Source organism: Sinocyclocheilus rhinocerous, unplaced genomic scaffold (genome assembly GCF_001515625.1).
Source record: "Sinocyclocheilus rhinocerous isolate Xijiao unplaced genomic scaffold, SAMN03320098_v1.1 scaffold287, whole genome shotgun sequence".
NCBI lineage: Eukaryota > Metazoa > Chordata > Actinopteri > Cypriniformes > Cyprinidae > Sinocyclocheilus > Sinocyclocheilus rhinocerous.
The window spans coordinates 1,477,303-1,495,136 of NW_015633524.1; the positions used below are offsets into that span (position 1 = coordinate 1,477,303).

The 17,834-nt window shown below is 36.5% G+C and overlaps 1 protein-coding gene across 1 annotated transcript in view; it reads right to left on the minus strand.

The window, feature by feature from the left end:
* Positions 1-15,826, minus strand: part of LOC107744160 (DEP domain-containing protein 5-like) — a 25,407-nt gene extending 9,581 nt beyond the window's left edge. The window contains exons 1-23 of the mRNA XM_016557668.1: positions 15,738-15,826; positions 15,553-15,638; positions 15,346-15,429; positions 15,211-15,260; positions 14,633-14,702; positions 14,474-14,552; positions 14,324-14,385; positions 14,156-14,225; positions 13,997-14,069; positions 13,814-13,917; positions 12,537-12,611; positions 12,313-12,447; positions 12,169-12,230; positions 12,006-12,079; positions 9,744-9,813; positions 9,593-9,629; positions 9,381-9,501; positions 7,718-7,947; positions 7,429-7,629; positions 5,986-6,121; positions 5,788-5,885; positions 4,633-4,683; positions 1,329-1,485 (exon numbers count right to left, since the gene is read on the minus strand). Of these exons, the coding sequence (XP_016413154.1) occupies positions 1,329-1,485; positions 4,633-4,683; positions 5,788-5,885; positions 5,986-6,121; positions 7,429-7,629; positions 7,718-7,947; positions 9,381-9,501; positions 9,593-9,629; positions 9,744-9,813; positions 12,006-12,079; positions 12,169-12,230; positions 12,313-12,447; positions 12,537-12,611; positions 13,814-13,917; positions 13,997-14,069; positions 14,156-14,225; positions 14,324-14,385; positions 14,474-14,552; positions 14,633-14,702; positions 15,211-15,260; positions 15,346-15,369 (1,979 nt within the window). The 5' untranslated portion in view covers positions 15,370-15,429; positions 15,553-15,638; positions 15,738-15,826. The remainder of the gene's footprint in view (positions 1-1,328; positions 1,486-4,632; positions 4,684-5,787; positions 5,886-5,985; positions 6,122-7,428; positions 7,630-7,717; positions 7,948-9,380; positions 9,502-9,592; positions 9,630-9,743; positions 9,814-12,005; positions 12,080-12,168; positions 12,231-12,312; positions 12,448-12,536; positions 12,612-13,813; positions 13,918-13,996; positions 14,070-14,155; positions 14,226-14,323; positions 14,386-14,473; positions 14,553-14,632; positions 14,703-15,210; positions 15,261-15,345; positions 15,430-15,552; positions 15,639-15,737) is intronic.
* Between the last annotated feature and the right edge of the window lie 2,008 nt (positions 15,827-17,834).

Sequence of the window (17,834 nt, forward strand, 5' to 3'; positions counted from 1 at the left end):
AGCAGCACCATCATCTCTCTTTCGTTTTGCCATGTTTGAAACCTGTGTATGAAAGAGCTTCTGTGCTGCGACGGAAAAAAAATTAAACATGCTAGTCTTTCTGTTGTGATGTCGTGAAGCATCGCAGACGCGGAATCTGTTGTCGTCCACTATGACACACTACATGTGTTGAAACGATGGAATCTTGCATCCCGACGCCCATTGTCGTTTACGAATCCCCACGACACCCTACGTCAAGCAAATCGTGGCAAAATCGGGCTAAAATCGTGTAGTCTGAACCGAGCATTAAAATCAATTCTCCTATAGAGAAAATTCATGTCATTTTTACTCCTAGAAGCCAAATGTTGAACTCTATATTAGCCAATATATACACTGCCCGGCCAAAAAAAGTCACTGTCTGGATGTAAATAAGCAAAATACTCAACTTTTTAGGATTGGATCATTATTGCAGTGATTAATATGTTTCATGTCAACATTTTTGGCAACAATGCTTTTAACACTAACAGATGCAGTATGTAGCTTTTTATTTCTTAAACAACCATGTCAGAAGATGCTCCCATGTACATAATCCAGAATGACAATGGCAAGATTTATCAGGCTTAAATTAGGAAAGATTGGCCACCACAGAGTCTTGAGTTTAACCCCATTGAAAGTCATTGTGATGTGCTGGAGTAGACTTTACACTGCCTGTCCAAAAAAGTTGCACACTCTAATATTAATATTAATATTTCATTGGAGCACCTTTAACTTAACATAACATTGTGCTTCTATTATGACATTTTTTCGAAAATGTCATGCAACATCACATTTATTTCTACCAAGAGTTAATAAGCATTAATTTTTGGCCGAGATCTTGTAATGACATTGGGAGAATTGAACCACTCTTGTGAACTCGACTGCAGCACATCCCAAAGACTTTCAATGGGGTTAAGCTCAGGACACTGTGGTGGTAAATTCAAGCAAGAAAATGATTCCTCATGCTCAGTAAACCGCTATTTCACAGTTTGGGGCCAATTAATCTTGACATTGTCATCCTCGAATATGGACATGGGTACATCTTCCAACATGGTTGTTTAAGAAATAAAAATGTACACACTGCATCACTTAGGGTTAAAAGAATTGTTGCAAAACATACAGCATGCCAGAAACATATTAATCACTGCAATAATGATCCAATTCTAGACTCTTCACTGTTTGCTTATTTAATACAAACAGAGATTTTTTTCTTTTGGCCAGACAGTATATATATAGTGCATACATATAGTGCATAAAATACAAAAGCCTTTTTTTTTTTTACCTATACCACCTAACCCCTAATGTCTTTGTACCTCTCCAGGTCAGTGTGTGGCAGCAGGTCGTAGCAGCCCTCTGTGTAGTCATTCTGCAGGGTTTGGCGGTCGGGAAAGTAATCGGTGGTGAGCGGGAGGCAGGCGGGAGTGGTGAGGGACTTCCAGTCCACCCCAACCGTGCAGCAGAAACTAGGCACTGTCGGAGGGGCAGACAGCAGCAGGACTTCAGGGGCACCCCCATCACACACACACAGCGGCCCACAGCGCATGACACACGTACCACACGTAAGCAACAGATTGCATTCATACACATTCACACGTAAGGCCCGATTGAAAATTAGCAGACAGATTGAGAGAGAAAGAGGCAGAAGAAGAGAGGGTGAACCGTTTCAGGCAGACAGACACATACCAACAAACAGAACAAGGAGAAAGAGAGAAAGAGAAAGTGGGAAAAGAAAAAGGAGTGTGTTACCATCATTGTCATAATTGAACTGATATTACAGTGAACACTACGTGCAAAATTAACATGCACTAAAGGCACTGTGAGCATCGTGACATCACTGATGAGTAATAAGTGTGAACAGCCATCTGTACAAACACACGATTGGCAGAAAAGACGACCAGTACTTGTAGCATTCAGGCAAGGCATGCGTGAGAGTGTGGCAGTGTGATTTTACATACTCGTGATTGGTGATTTTATTGAGGGTTACAAAGCTTGTGAGCGGGAGGGAACTGAAGTTTGATACTTGATTAGAGAGAAAGGGGAATTTTGGAAATAGAGGAATCCCCGGGGAAAGATGGTACAGAGAGAAAGCCAGAAATCCCATTATAATCCGAGGTGGAATTCACTAAGAATAAATAGCGCACAATGCTAGCGATGTTTAGTTATCGTTTTAGCACCTGATTCAGTTCACTGTCATTACACTCAACACATCTTTTTCTGTCGGTTATCTATGTTAGAGGAGTCATATTTGTAAATATCACTAGCTAATTAAAATGCTAGCTTAGCCAACACACTAACTGAATAAACATTCAATTCTTATTTTTGAATATCACTAGCCGAATAGCATGCTAGCTTATCCTATGCCCCTAATATCAAACAAATGTTCAAAATTTGTGAATATCATTAGCTGATTAATGTGCTAGTTTAGCCTACTACACCCTTCATACTCTAATGCAGTGGTTCTCAAAGTGTGATACAAGTACCACTAGTGGTACTCCCTCTAGTGGTGTGCAGAGGAATCACTAAATTAAATATAAATTCATGTTAGAACACAATACATTTCAATTTAATCTTTATTTATTATTTTTTTACATTTACGTACAGTGCCGTTTTTATTTAACTTGTATGTAATTTTAATTTAATCATTATTTATGTTTTTTATTTACCTGTATGTAAGCACATTGCAGTGTTAGGGCCCTATTAATGCGGCGCAAGGCGCGGCGCAAGTGTTTTTGCTAGTTTCAGCTCGACGCAGTTCTCATTTTCACGTCCTGTGCCACGTTGTTTAAATAGCAAATGGATTTGCGCCCATTTGTGCGCCCATGGGTGTGCTGGTCTGAAAACGAGGTGCGCCTTGCTGGCACGTTGCTATTTTGAGGCAACTGAAATAGACTGCGCCATAGACCAACTCAAACCTGGTCTAAAGTCAATGGCGCAGTAGTTTTTTTGTTATTTAAAGAGCGCGTTAGTAATATGCGCCTATAGGCGGGCCCACAGCGTACGTACACTCTGCTTATTACACACACAGGGACGCACAGCAGCACACAAACATGCCAAATATTAAAAATGAAAGGATTGCAATGTAAAAGATTATTATTGTGTAGGCTACATAAATATAAAAATGCCTACATGTCATAATGGATAGTCATTGCATGTATCAGAATTAGGCTACCTATTTGCTCGCGCACGAGCAGCTCCATTTCATCTCTGGAGACGCGTTCTGTCTTTGCGTTTGCAAATTCCGCCGTGTAAATAGCAAATTCGCCATGGCACGAGCGCAACTGGCTCTTAAATGGAATGGAGATGACACTCTGATTGGTTTATTGCACGTTACGCCCAAAAAACATCCATTACTCATTAAGAGAATAGGGTCAACCCATTTAGACCATGCGCCCGGGCGCGCCGACCGTTTTCCCGTCGTTAAACTAGCAAAAGTGGATTCGGACACGCCCTGAGTGCACCTGCGCCGTGTGCTTTAGACCATGCGCTTAGATCGTTAAAATAGGGCCCTTAATGTTCAAACTGTGTATTTACAATGTTAAAGTGTCTGACAACAACAACTATTCTTATTAGGAATAAAACTGCCTAGTTTTTCAACTGTGCAGAGCTGTATCTGAATAGTTAGGCCTACTACGCTACTGTATTTTAATGTTGGTCATTATGGTGGTACTTAGAGAGCCAAATATTTTCTGAGATGGTACTTGGCATAAAAAGTTTGAGAACCACTGCTCTAATGGCACAGGTGTTCAATTCTTATTTGTGAATATTATTAGCCAATTAACATGTTAGCTTAACCTACACCTTTTACACCATATTGGAACAAATGTTCAATCCTTATTTGTGAATATCACTAGCCAATTAATGTGTTAGCTTAGCCTACACCCAAGAAACCCCAACTGAACAAATGTTCAATTCTTGTTTGTTAATATCACTAGCTGATTAGCATGCTAGCTTGGCCTATACATTTTACAGCCTATTGGAACAAAGTTCAATACTTATTTGCAAATATCTTTAGCCGATTAGCAAGCTAACTTGGCCTACACATTTTACACACTAATGGAACAGATGTGTAATTCTTATTTTTTAACATCAATAGCCAATTAGCATGCTAGCTTACCCTAATCCCTTTACACTACAATTGAACAAAATGTTTAATTGGTCAGACAATAACAAATTGATAACAAACGCTCAAGTGGCGCAACTATTTAGTGAATTCCCTCAGAAGTTGTGGACCACCTTTTTCGCTCATCAAACTTTCACCCATAAACAACACAGCCACTCAACTATGATCTACTGCACTGGCTCAAGATACCCAAACAACCTTATACAAAGATAAAGAACAGTAATTCCCTCAAAGGCACACCTGATTTGAGGTTACTAACCCAAAAGTGTCAAAATCAAAAGGTACAAGCAAATACTTAAATACCTTAAATCATTCAACAATAAATCCCAGATTTCCTGCCCAAGCCCCTTCCCCATTGAAATATGAATGTATTTAATTAATTGCAGCTAACAAATGTATATTTCTGAGGGTCTATATGTGGCAAATTTTCCTTCATGTGGGATTGAATGGACACTGGAGATGTGATTTGTTTTCTTCAATGATGGGGAAGGACTCACTCGGATCTGGACTGGAGTAATCCTCAAAGGAACCACGGTTCACTGGTGTTCCTATAAAAGCAAGAGCAGTAACAACATGAACTCAACATCTGGTTTCAGAGAGAACAGTCATTTGATGATCAAATATTGTGATAAAAATTAGGGGGAAAAAACTACAGAGTGGCCCCAAGAAGTATTCACTGGTCATACTTAATAATGCATGAATGTCATGTAGCAGAGAATTCTGATTTCTCTCATACGATTCTGGTTTCTTGCCAATGGCATTAAAGGGACAGTTCACCCAAAGATGAAAGTTTTGTCATCATTTACTCACCCTCCACTTGTTCCAAACTTGTATGAATTTCTTTCTTCTGTTGAGCGAAGATATTTTGAAGAATGTTGGTAAGAAAAAACAAGCCAATGGCTGCCGTCAACTGTTTGGTTACCAACATTCTTCAAAATATTTTCTTCTGTGGTCAGCAGAAGAAAGAAACCAATACAGGTTTGGAATAACTTGAGGCTGAATATAGGACATTTCTGGTTGAACTAGTAATTTTGAGTAACAAATATTGACAAATTAATTAATGCAATTTTTATTTCAATTAATTCCTTAACTCATAATTGTACCTTTAATCACATGAACAAAAAGTCAGTAATTACACTGATTCAAGTCTTAAAAGAACCTAAACGGACCGGCTCATGAGAATCATTCGCTGCATGTTTTTTGAATTGCTGCAAAAAAACAAAGGAGTCATTTGTTTTATGTCTTTTATTTCCTACAAAGGGCCAACTCGTATAAGTTAATTCATTCAGGAATGAGACTACACCAGTCACGCTGCAAGTTTTTTGATTCACAATGAAGAACCAGCTTAAGAGTCATTTGTTTGGGACTTGGACTACACTAGTCACATTGTATGTTTTTGATTCGCTACAAAGAACCAACTCATAAAAATCATCTGTTTGGGAATCAGACTATACCAGCTGCATTTTATGTTTTTGTTTTGCTACAAAGAACTGTCTCCTAAGAATCATACATTTGGGAATCAGACTACCCTTCTCATGCTACATATTTTTTGATCAACTACAAAGAATCAGCACTTACAGTTCATAAACTGTATAAATATATTTTTTAGGGCCAGTGTATAATAGTAGGTTATATAAGTGAAAATAAATCACCAGTGCTGTTGCTACTAGCTGGGCTTCCGGAGACATTATCAGGAACTCCCGTGATATACAGTCCATTCTCTCCTGCATAACGGGATGCGGTCCGCTTGCTAAAACACACACATTTACACCATTATTAGTCTCTAGCTTTATCACATTGGTACGTTTTCCCTTTCCAAATAACCTCTTACTCATGTGTGCGTGACTGACCTTCCCGTAGCTTCGTGATAGGCCAGTTCCAGCAGTTCGGCGGAGGTACGAGCCGGATCTCTCTGCTCACTACCCTGCAGCTCTGCCATGTTCTGTCGCGTCTGATGGTGGATCTGGATTGCCTCTCCAGAAGGACCTTGAACATCCACACAATATCATATAAAACATGTAGAGGACAGACTCTAGTTTAGCAGTTATTATGCAGTGCTGGGCAGATTTGTCTGCTTACAAAACGTATTCTGTTACTGATTGCAAATTACATGACAAAAATTGTGGTTAGTAACCACAATTAAGTTAATCCATAACATTACACATTCCAGGTAATATAATCTGACTACTTTTAGATTACTTTTGGCCTAACTTGTTTATCCCATTGATTTAAATAGGATGCTCTTGTACCATATTGATATAAAAATACAAAGAGAAAGAAAAGATATTCCATTTGTAGTTATTAACATTATTTAACATCAGTGTTTTCCAAACTGGGGTTCGTGAAGGAACTGCAGGGAGTTCATGAGTTTAAAGGGATAGTTCACCCAAAAATGAAAATTCTGTCATTAATTACTCACCCTCATGTGGTTCCAAACCCATAAGACCTTCGTTCTTCTTCGGAACACAAATGAAGATATTTTTGATGGAATCTGAGAGCTCTCTGACCCTCCATAGACAGCAAGGATATTACCACGATCAACGCACAGAAACGTAGCAAGGACATCGTTAAAATAGTCCATGTGACATCAGTGGTTCAACCGTAATTTTACGAAGCTATGAGAATACTTTTTGTGCGCAAAGAAAACAATAATAACATAATTTATTCAGCAATTATTCTCCCCGAATTACTGTCTTCTGCCATTTTGGAGAGTACCCCAGAACGTAATCAGTGCATGTGCGTGCTGTCTACTGAACCTAAACGTTGATTATGTTAAGAGAAAGCGTGCGCATTGCTGTCTATGCAGGGTCAGAGAGCTCTCAAATTCCATCAAAAATATCTTAATTTGTGTTCTGAAGATGAACGAAGGTCTTACGGGTTTGGAACGACATGAGGGTGAGTAATTAATGACAGAATTTTCATTTTTGGGTGAACTAACCCTTTAATGAAAAGCTAATATTTAATTAAATCCTAAAAATGTCAAATTAATAAATGAATCTTTTATAAAATGACAACAAACAAACTAAAACACTTTTAAAAAATGAAATATTATACTTGTTTACCTGCATATCATGTGACCATGTGAATAATATGCGTTCATGTAAATGTCTGATTACGAGTATTTTACTATGTAATATAATCTAATTACAAATACTTAATTTTTTTGAATCTGATTACGCAATCCAGATTAGATGAAATTGGTTACTACCCAGCACTGTCATTATGCAAAATATTTGACCACAGAATGCAGACTCACCGATCAGAAGCAAGTATTTCACATGTGTATCACTTACCCACAGGAAATGTGTGCATCCAGCGGCGACGGTTGGAGGTGAGTTTCATTGGCATGCGTGAGGGGGCGAACGGGTTGATGAGGGCCCTCTGCGGCGTGTAACCGCCAGGCCGTATGTGTAGGGTGGACTCAGCGCTTCCCACCGTGAAGCGGCCCGGAGCACTGGAGTCCCTCTGGGATTCTACCATCTTTTCTAGCAATTCTGCAACGAGACAGACAGGAAGTATCAAACATCAACCAGATGCTTCAGTCTACATCAACACACAGGTGCACTCTGATGGGTTCTGTACCTCTTGTGCAGCTGGTGTACCCCAGGGAGCTGCTGACCTCGTATTGGCCCTGAGCCGGGCGTGGGATGAGCAGGATGTTGGAGATGTGGCTCAGACTGTCATCTGATGCCAGGCTCCTCTGTTCTTCTGGTCCTGTAGGCCTGGTTGGGGGAGAGCTGCCCACTACACCTCCACCAACATCTGCTGAGCCCCAACTTTTCCTGCTGGCTGACTCCCTCTCCCGACTCGACCTGACACACAAGATCAGAGGCTAAATGTATAAGCTGTCATGTATGTGCGCAAAGAAAACAAAAATAACAATTTATTCAACAATTCTTCTCCCCGAGTTACCATCTTTCTCTTACGCCATTTTGGAGAGTTCCACAACACATGCGCGTGCTTTCCCCTGAACGTAATCAACATAATCAGCGTTGTTTTTGATTTCATCAAAATATCTTAATTTGTGTTCTGAAGATGAACGAAGGTCTTACGGGTTTGGAACGACATGAGGGTGAGTAATTAAAGACAGAATTTTCATTTTTGGGTGCACTATCCCTTTAACTGAAATTGTACAGTTGTTTATGTTTTTCTGCGGTTTAAACACTGAATATGCAATTACATGAAACATGACACATTTCAACAAGTTGTACGGTTTCTTTCAACATACCTTCTGATGTTCATTCATGTGTCGCTTGAAGTGAGGTGCTTGTTCTGTCACGCTACATTAAACAGTGCTAAAACTATTTATTGTATGATTTTCATAATCAAATTGACAGGATTTTGAAAGTTGAGCCTTTGTTTCATATCAAAAGTAACAAAGCACAAAGCTTATTGTGAGTGACTATTGGATGATATAATTTTTATATTGTTATAAGTTTTGTTCACATGTAAACAGAAAACAGCACAGACTAAAAGATTCATCAAAATAAAGATATATTAAAATCAAGAAATCGATATTGTCAACCCAGCCCTAGTGTCCATACAAAATGGACACTGACATACTGTCATAATGCATCTTATCAAGACACACACTAATTAAATGTCACCATTTCTGTCAATGATCTCGGCCATCCAGAAATGTATTCAATTCATTTCAATATTTTTGGGTAATTTTGGTGCATCACTAATCCTAACATGAAGTGTCTTCCCATCCTACGGAGCCCGGGAAGTCACCTGTAGGAGAAAAAAAAACAATCCGTGGCGACGGTTTTGCAATCCGTCCCCTCAGTTTATAAACCGTACTCACAAATTCTTAAACTGTTCCCTCGGTTTAACAAATCGTGCCCACGGATTAATAAACCGTACCCACGAATTTCCAATCCGTGCGCTCAGATTTTGTAAACCGTACCTTCGGATTTTGAATCCGTACCCACAAATTCATAATCCGTGCGCACGCTTTCGCAATCCGTTCCCTCGGGTTTGTAAATGTAAACGCATGGATTTGTGGCCCCACCCCCACCGGCAGATTCAACCACGGTGCGGGATGCATAGTATTCTGTTTATTAAACATTATTTTTCATAGTAGCCTATGAGACCATGATTGATCCGCAATCACAAAATAGTCTTCTTTTTAGCGATCCAGAAGCTCAAAGGAAGCAGATTTGTAACACTGCAGTCACAATTCAAGGAATGGTTCACCAAAAAAATTTAAAACGATGACAGGATTTTTATTCTTTTAACGTACCTGAAGTTGGTGGACCTCTGGGCTCTGGAAGGTCCAGGAAGCCTGAAGACCTGAGCATCATACGCATCATAGTCCACCTGGATCGGTAGGCTGTTCTCAGCATCTTTTGGTGCACCAAGAGCTGAGAAAGACAAATCCAGCTCAAGTCAGATCACAGCAAACTCTTACACAATCTTGAACTAAAATATCAAACCTACTAGTGACCTACTTACAGTGTTCTTTGCTGCTTTTAGCTTTCTCAGCATGAGCCTTAAAATGAAAAGACATCAGAACGACAGCAGCTTCATTAGCAGTTTTACAAACATTAAGTCGTTCTCATAATAAAAATATTATGTCACAAGGTTAAAGTGCAATATTTCTAACCTTTTTTCCAGCCAGCTTGATCCGTGGTGTAAAACAGCTGCATGAGTTCTGGCTCTTTGATGTGTAAAAGCTGTAGAATTCATATTTATTATAGTGAGCTCAACTGCATTAACCTAGGCTGGCTGATCTGGCCAAAAATATTATTATAATATTCTTTCATACTATTAATTGGGAAATGTATCATCAAAAATGTTGTCTAATGAAATGAATTTATGAAACTAACAACCAAAACAATATTTTAAAATATAATAACAGTAATCAGTGTATATACTGTATATATATATACACAGTAATCAGTTTATATACTGTATATATATATATATATATATATATTATGAATATATATTCTGAACATTCTATTCATCAAGGAAACCTGAAAAAAATTATTTAGCTGTTTTCAACAATAATAATAATAAATGTTTTTTGAGCAGCAAATTAGAATATTAGAATGATTTCTGAAGGATCATGTGACTGGAGTAATGATGCTTAAATATCAGCTTTGAAATCACAGGATTAAATGACATTTTAAAATATATTCAAATAGAAAACAGTTATTTTAAATAGTAAAAATATTTCAAATAATAATAACGATATTGGTTTAATAAACTGTATTATTATTATTGCTCTGAGAGGTAATTTATTTCTCTATAATAAAATAGACGACAGACACAACGCTTATCTAGATGTAGCAGGGTTCTTACACCTTTTCCAAAGTAAAATTCAAGCACTTTCAAGGTGTATTTTTAAGACTTTACAACTGTGGTAAATTACATGTTTACATACATGCTTGAATTCTTCACTTTAAATCAGATGTTATTGTGCTAATAAAAAACCACTGATCTGGATTGCGCTGACTAATACAAATAGCCAACATACAGTATATAAATTATAAAATGTAAAAAATTTAAGAATTTACAGTGTATCTGCAGTATTTTTAAAATAAAATTTAAGGCTTTTTAAGACCTGCACAAATAAAATAAATACTGTATGAGCGGGGTAGAGCAATGTCTATGGCAGGGTTCCTCAAATCTTGCCCTGGAGGTCCAATGCACTGCAGAGTTTAGCTCCAACCCTGATCAAACTCACCTACCTGTGATTCTCTAATGATCCTGAAGACACTGATTAGTATGCTCAGGTGTGTTTGATTAGGGTTAGAGCTAAACTCTGCAGGAAAGTGGATCTCGTGGGCCAGATTTGAGGATCCCTGGTCTATGGTAACATTTGAATGACTGGTAACATAAAATGACTGTGAAAAACATGATTTGCAGTTCAAAAACAGGTTTTTCACAAATAAATAAAGTTTTATATAATGATAAACCTCACATTTCAGCCTTTTAAACTATTTTTAAGAAAAGGGATTAGTCAAAAGTAGCTATAAGTTATTATGTTAATTTAAAACACCCACACACAAAAGTATAAATTATTATCTTAATTTAACACACACACACATCTTTGTTAATCGTTAGGATTTTTTAAGGGACATTAGCAATTTCGCATTGTTCTGAACAAGAACAGTAAATTGCCAGCAGGTGGCGCATTTGGAACGGCACAACGACTGTTTCCCCGGTAACGACTGTACATAAAGCAGCACTGCTTTCATTAACGCTACATTATCAGACATTATACATAGGCAAGATGAAATGAAAATGCCATCAAAATTTTTCTGAGGGCAAGCGACATATTGACATGAAATATTTTCATGTCAAAATACCTGCGCTGCGTTTTGACATTGTTTTGTTTGTTTATTCAATGAAATCATACCCTTATGAAGTTTAATCGTCACATTAAACCATATCATGATTCTTGTCTTTCTGTCCTCACGTTTTAAGACATCTTGAAATTATAATAAAGTCTTTTCTTGTACCGTTTAAGGCATTTAAGTCTTTTTATGTCCTTAAATTTGAAGTAACAATGACGATTAATGTCGATTACGTTTTTGTGTGGGGGAAACGACACGTCATATTCATGACATTCTTCACATTGGTAATTTTAGTAGCATGAAAAACTAAATTTTTATTCTATTTGGGATTGAAACATACAGTAAAGAGCAACAAACGTTCGGACCATCACTGAAACGGATGATTTCAGTCTAGCATGAGCTCACTGAATCTCGCTGTCTAAACTGCAAAATGAATTTCTTGTTTACATCGTTTCTACACTGTTGTTTATGATGACAGTATTCGAGAGAGAGCAGAATACATTCAGTGAGAGCATGATCTGAACACAACCTAGCAGTCAATAGCAACAACTCTCAAATCTCACCTGTGGTTGATCCAGTGAGGAAGATTGTAGTCATCACCAATTCTAGAGTCTCCATGCACTGTGCGGTTATGTAACTAATAAAATGATATAAAAAAAAAATTTCACCCCATTTAGAAGTATTAAATCATTCATATCTGATTTTACGCTCAAATGCCAAACCAACCTTGAAGAGTGGAACAGCGTGGAGTGGCTGCTCTCCCATGCATACCAGATCGACACCGATGCCTGTTAGGAGGATATCATACCATTAGCGTCCACCGCTCTGTGCTACAAGACAAACAACGAAATGTACAGCACACCCACTGACCGTTGTCAATCATGCGCTGTTTGGTGAGGATCATGAGCAAGCGGTCCACCTCGAACACACCCTCTCCTGGAGTAATGACCACTGACATCTGGCCCGTACGGTCAAAGTTACGGTTGATGTAGTGCTTATCAAAGACTGAAAGACACAAAACAGGACACTGATATCAGGACAAACAGCTCTACTGAAGTGCTGTGGGACTTTAGACTAAATGCACAATTACAAACCATTGAAAGACAAGTTGATAGCTTCCAGATAATTTCCCTGAGCAGCAGTGGAATTGTGCCCGCACAGGAATCCATCTGCAATAACAAAAGACATTAACATAATGTAAATCTTAGACTGTTACACTTTCAATAATGCCATTTTCTATTTTCAACATTGGTCATAATAATAAATGTTTCTTGAGCAGCAAATCAGTATATTAGAATGATTTCTGAAGGATCATGTGACACTGAAGACTGGAGTAATGATGCTGAAAATTCAGCTTTGCATCACAGGAATAAATTGCATTTTAATTAGGGCTGTCAGTCGATTGAAATTTTTAATCTAATTAATTACGTGATGTGTTGATTAATTAATCGAATTAATCGAAAAAATTTCATTTGGCTGTGAAAATACCCCCAAAAGATTATTTGAAGCTATTTTTGTGTTAAATGAGAAAGTATTAAGTAGACATTACAAATAGTAGCTTTATAAAGAAATATTTTATTTGATGCAACATAAAATGTATTACACATAAGGCTGCAACAGCCTAACATCAACTATGGAACATAAGGCAATTTGAGAAACATCTGTTTTTTTCGTTCATGCAATGAAATTCACTGGTAACCAAAACAGATTTGTTGCAAACAGTCTTCAAAATACCTTCTTGTTCCACAAAAGATAGTAAGTCATTCAGGTTTGAGTAAATGATGACCTAATTAAAATTTTTAAGTGAACTATCCCTTTTAAGTCCCCCCCCACCCCCTTTTTTTAAATATGAAATTAAATAATACTCTAAATAAGAAACTAAAACTGCCAGCAGGTGGCAGTAAATGTCTTAATGAGTCATTCGATGCGTTCAAACGGTTGCTTCATCAGAAATTCAGTAAACGGCTCCCTTTATGAATAAGCCTTTGAATCATTGGTTAACACAATTCGTTCAAAACGCGGATTCATTCAGAAACTAAACACCGTCCCAATATCTTGAATTTTAGGGCATAACTGCATTTATGGAGTTGCTACCCTGCATCATATTTGTCAGCAATCAACTGTATGAAATGTACGATGACGTACAGGTCTGGGGGCGGGGCCAGCGCGTTCACTGCGTTAAAATATTTTAATCGCGTTATTTTTTCATTACTAATTCATTAAGTTAACGCGTTAAACTGACAGCCCGAATTTTAATATATATTACAATAGAAAACAGTTATTTTAAATTGTAATAATATTTCACAATATTACTTATTATATACTTATAGTATATATATATATATACTGTATAACAGGACTGCATATGCACCTGCTCCTTTAAGACGCACGAGCACAGGATATTGTATGAAGAGTTTTTTAATGGTGATGAGCAGAGATGTCCACTCATCACGCCTTTCATTCTGGGCCACCACCCTGCAAGAGAATGAAAATAAGGACTGCCGCTTAAACTATTACAAAGCTGCCATTCTTAATGATTAGAGAAGTTCTGGACCTGTAGAAATCCTCATAATAATGTCCCTCGTGGTCTTGTCGGACTGATGCTCTTTGGAGCTCTGGGAACTCTTCTACATGAAGAAAGATAGAAAGACATAGTCAATTGTTATTATTCAAATCATACAACCCAAGCGCTGTTTAAATATGAAACACTTACCCAGTGATTTGGCAGAGTAGAAGGTACGAGAGAACAACACCACTGTAACCTCATGGCTGCAGTTCTTCTCCTAGAAAAATTTATATATTTTAACAATCCCACAGTGCCATGATCAGCTATATTGTGCAGATAATATTACTACTGGTAAATGGTAAAGCTGACACTCACTTTCCATTTAGCAAACAGATCTGAGAGGAAACCATTGACAGCTTTCTCAAAGTAAAGATCACCTGTGAATGAAGACAGCAGCTTAAAAATCCTGAAATAACATATTTACTCTTCAAATATGCATAATGGTTAAAAAAATGGTCTCTTTACCATAGATATCAAAGTCCCACATCTCACAGCTCATCTGAATGAATATATAAACCATGGCAGAGGTGGACCGAAACACCACCTAGGTGGAGAAAACGTGGGGGAAAAAATGTATAGTGATGGATAGTAACACAACTTGAATTTCCAAAGAAACTTTCTCACCCTTGTATCTTCACTAATGTAGCCACAAGTGACCTTCTCTCCTTTTACCCACAATTCACTGGCCTGGGCCCTGAAACCATGATAAAACGATTATTTAGTTAGACATACACTATTGTTCAAACGTTTGGGTTCAGTAAAAACAGTAATACTGTGAAATATTACATTTTTTTCAAATGTAATTTATTCCTGTGATGCAAAGCTAAATTTTCAGTATCATTACTCCAGTCTTCAGTGTCACATGATCTTCAGAAATCATTCTAATACGCTGATTTGCCGCTCAAGAAACATTTTTTATAATTATTTATCAATGTTGAAAAAAAGTTGTGCTGCTTCATATTTTTGTGGAAACTGTGATAGAACAGAAAAAAGTCTACCATTTTAAATGTCTTTACTGTCACTTTTGATCAATTTAAAGCATCCTTGTTAAATAAAAGTTTTCACTTCTTTCAAAAACATAAAATAAAACTGACTCAAAACTTTTGAACAGTAGTGTATAAGTCATATACTTCTGACTGTAAAATACTTAAATTGACCAATCAGAATCAATCCAGACAGCCTGTAATAATGGATGTTGTTACCTGATCCCTGCAAACTCTACTTTCTGTGTCACATACGCACATGTGCTCACCTGAAAGAACATCATAGAGACATAAAGATCATTACAAGGCATCAAAAATGAACATCCCATGCAGATTTGAATCTAATCTACTCACTAAGCTCTTCTTCAGTCTCCACATGTCTCCTCGTCCAATATACTGATCTTTGAAGGTGAGCTCCACCAGATCCAAAGTCACATCCTGTAAATTTCAATGGAGCATTTAGGTAATACGGTATGATGAGCGGCTGTGCTATATTGTAAATATAGTATTTTAAATAAAATAGTAGGACTGTGCAATAAAGTGTATTTCTGTATAAAATACCTTTGGGTCCACAATATTAATGATGATGTCCTGGTAGGCTCGAAGTTTGAAGGCCTGAGCCACTGTCTGATCTACACTGATAGTTTCTGTTTGTGGAAAAAGAGAAAATTCGTTTAGAAAATGAACAAGATAAAGCCAATTAATAGTTACTAGTACATACAATTAAGCGCTAATTTAAAAAACACCTTTCTGCAGGTCTTCTTTCAAACTCTTGACCTGCAGCAGCAGAGGACTATGACAAAGACACAGAAATTATAAACAAAATTATTATTGATGCATATATTAATATATCGATTACAATTTATTTTACAGCATGTGTATTTTACAGCAGTGTACTTACCCCAGAAACTATTGGGTAAGGCAAGGTAACTACAAAGGTTAAGTTAGGTTTAGAGGTAGGTTCAGGGTTAGTACCTAGTTATCACCCAGTTATTATAATTGTTATAAAAAGTACATAGTACGTACACATGGAACAAGACTGTAAAATAAAGTGCTACCAATGTACCATGCAAAATACAACACTGCATAATATAGAAGACAACAGTGTTAATTTATTAATAAATTGAAATAAACTTTAATTTTGATATTTTCTGTTTTCTTTATAATTTTAGTTAAAAGTTTTAGTAATTTTGTTGTATGTTTTTGTTAAAAAAATAAAAATGAAAATAATTATTGTTAATAAATGTATTTTATTTAAACATTTTATTTCACACACACACACACACACACATATATATATATATATACCCTTACTCCAAACCGAAACAGAACATCTTTTATATTATATTCTTTTATCTAGTCCTGTGCTATATAAAAAATTAAATAAAATCCTATATCCTGTTCTATCACTATTAAATTCATATCCCAATAAATATCCCACATCCTTATTCTTCTTACCTTTATCTTTTAGATATGCTATTAGTTCCTTCCTATCCTCACTATACTTTATACATTCATATATTGCATGCTCAATTGTTTCTTTCTCACCACAAAATTCACATAAGCTGTTAACATGTACACCAATTAAAAACAATGAGCCATTCAGCCCTGAATGACCCAGTCTTAATCTAGCTATTTTCCCCCTCTTCCTTCCTCTTACAATCATTTTAGTATCTACCTGCTTTTTGATTTTATATAAATGTCTTCCCTTATAATCTAAATTCCACACTTCTTGCCATCCCCTTGTAACATTCCTCTTAGTAATACTTTTAACTTCCCCTCTACCTAATGGAACATTGATATCAATTTCCTTTTTTTTTTAAAGCATTTTTAGCCAGATGATCACTTATTTCATTCCCAACTACCCCCATTATGGGTGGGACCCAACCAAATCCTAATTAAAATTCCTTTCTTTGGAATTCGCCATATAAACATTAAAATTTCATTCATTAAATCTTCTCTAGATGACCGGTGGCTGGATAATGAAGTTAAGACAGAAGCAGAGTCTGAGCAAATCACAGCTCTGTCTGGTGTCACTTCCTCTATCCACATAAGTCCCACTATAATAGCGACCATTTCAACAGAATATATTGATAAGCGGACAGTGTCTTCTTCGGGTAACGGGTTTGTAATAATAGAGATGCACAGCGCCGTCTAGCGTATTGGAGATTATTGGAGGTCAGGAATAAGTCCGCCTCATTTACAGTAATATATAATATAATATAATATGATTAGTGCTGTCAAATGATTAATCGCGATTAATCGCATCCAAAATAAAAGTATTTGTTTACATAATATATGTGTGTGTACTGTGTATATTTATTACGTATATATAAATAGACACACATGCATGTATATATTTAAGAAAAATGTTTAAATATTAAATATATTTATATATAAATTAAATTACATGAATATAAATATATACACGTAAATACATGTAGATATTTTCTAAATATATACTGTATGTGTGTGTATTTATATATACATAATAAATATACACAGTACACACATATATTATGTAAAAAAAACTTTTATTTTGGATGCGATTAATCATTTGACAGCACTAAATATAATATAATATAATATAATATAACACTTTAAAGTAAAGATCTTACCATTTCAGAAGGTATGATAATGTATTTTGGTTTCTTTGTAGAAAAAGCTCAAATAATAGTCTACAAGTCTAGCCATCTGATACACTTCATGATCATGTTTGTAAACTATCAAACTATGCTTTTTTCTGATAAACAATATGTTTCCTTCTATCACTGCTATACATTTCTCAAGCTTGGTTAACGTAAAGACAAACACTAATAACAATTTCATAAGTTGTGTGCAAT